The sequence below is a fragment of the Halyomorpha halys genome, unplaced genomic scaffold (genome assembly GCF_000696795.3).
Source record: "Halyomorpha halys isolate HHAL.00 unplaced genomic scaffold, Hhal_1.1 Scaffold356.1, whole genome shotgun sequence".
NCBI lineage: Eukaryota > Metazoa > Arthropoda > Insecta > Hemiptera > Pentatomidae > Halyomorpha > Halyomorpha halys.
Window position 1 is genome coordinate 433,555 of NW_027111799.1, and position 872 is coordinate 434,426.

The 872-nt window shown below is 36.9% G+C and overlaps 1 protein-coding gene across 1 annotated transcript in view; it reads right to left on the reverse strand.

The window, feature by feature from the left end:
* Window positions 1–872, reverse strand: part of LOC106681670 (angiotensin-converting enzyme-like protein Ace3) — a gene marked incomplete at its 5' end in the record, with an annotated part of 32,437 nt that overhangs the window by 17,890 nt on the left and 13,675 nt on the right. The window contains 1 exon segment of the mRNA XM_067049783.1: window positions 62–317. Within this exon segment, the coding sequence (XP_066905884.1) occupies window positions 62–317 (256 nt within the window).

The following is an 872-nucleotide window of genomic DNA, read 5'->3' on the forward strand; positions in this document are numbered from 1 at the left end:
CTCTGGTTAGAAGATTATGAATAGTCAAGAATTAATTAAAAATATTATTCAAATTATCCACCTGTAGTCATCTTTCTCGTACATGTTGGCAGCTGTTCCGTGGCACATGACTTTTTCATTTTCGTTACTTATTATAGAGTTCTTCCAGAACTTCCCGGTCATAGGCTTGAGACCCAACGAAACATAGAACCTCTCTGCTTCCTTAACCATGGCCGTGACGTTTTGGTATCTCGATCTCAGTCTCTCGTGGAGGTCGAACTTAGTGCTATTGAGTACAATGTCAATTATACTTTCCCAGCTCTGAGACCACATGTTCCCTGAAATTTTAATGGAATTAAAAATGAATAAAAGGAAGATGGTATAGTCCGGGTGTAGTAATAATAATTCAAACAGAAATTAAACTATTTATTGTGAGTCTAGGTTTCGTCTCACGTTTCAGCGCTTCCCCAAGGCTAAAAAAAGATATAAACAGCTAAAATTAAGCAACAGAGTAGGAGGATAAGATAAAATGAAATAAAAATAAACTATGATGTGGTTAAAAATTATGTGAAAATATAAACATAAAATTAACAAAAGAGTTGAAATAAATAGGCCTTATAATATATAATGTATAAAATAAATACTAGTCGACGGTCCCGAAGAAAAGTTGATGCACTCCGATAGGTAAGAGGAAGATACTTTGCTGTCGAGGTAGTGTAGGGTCGCCGCTCCGTAGCTATAACACCGCTGCAATTTTCATCAACAGTCTTACTGTTCTCGGCTCCTGATATAAATGGGCAGAAAGCTTAAGATGACGGTCTAGCTTTTCGCCCAAATATACGATAGAGTTGGAAGGTGAGCTCACCGTATTATTTACATGAAGAGTCTTCGGC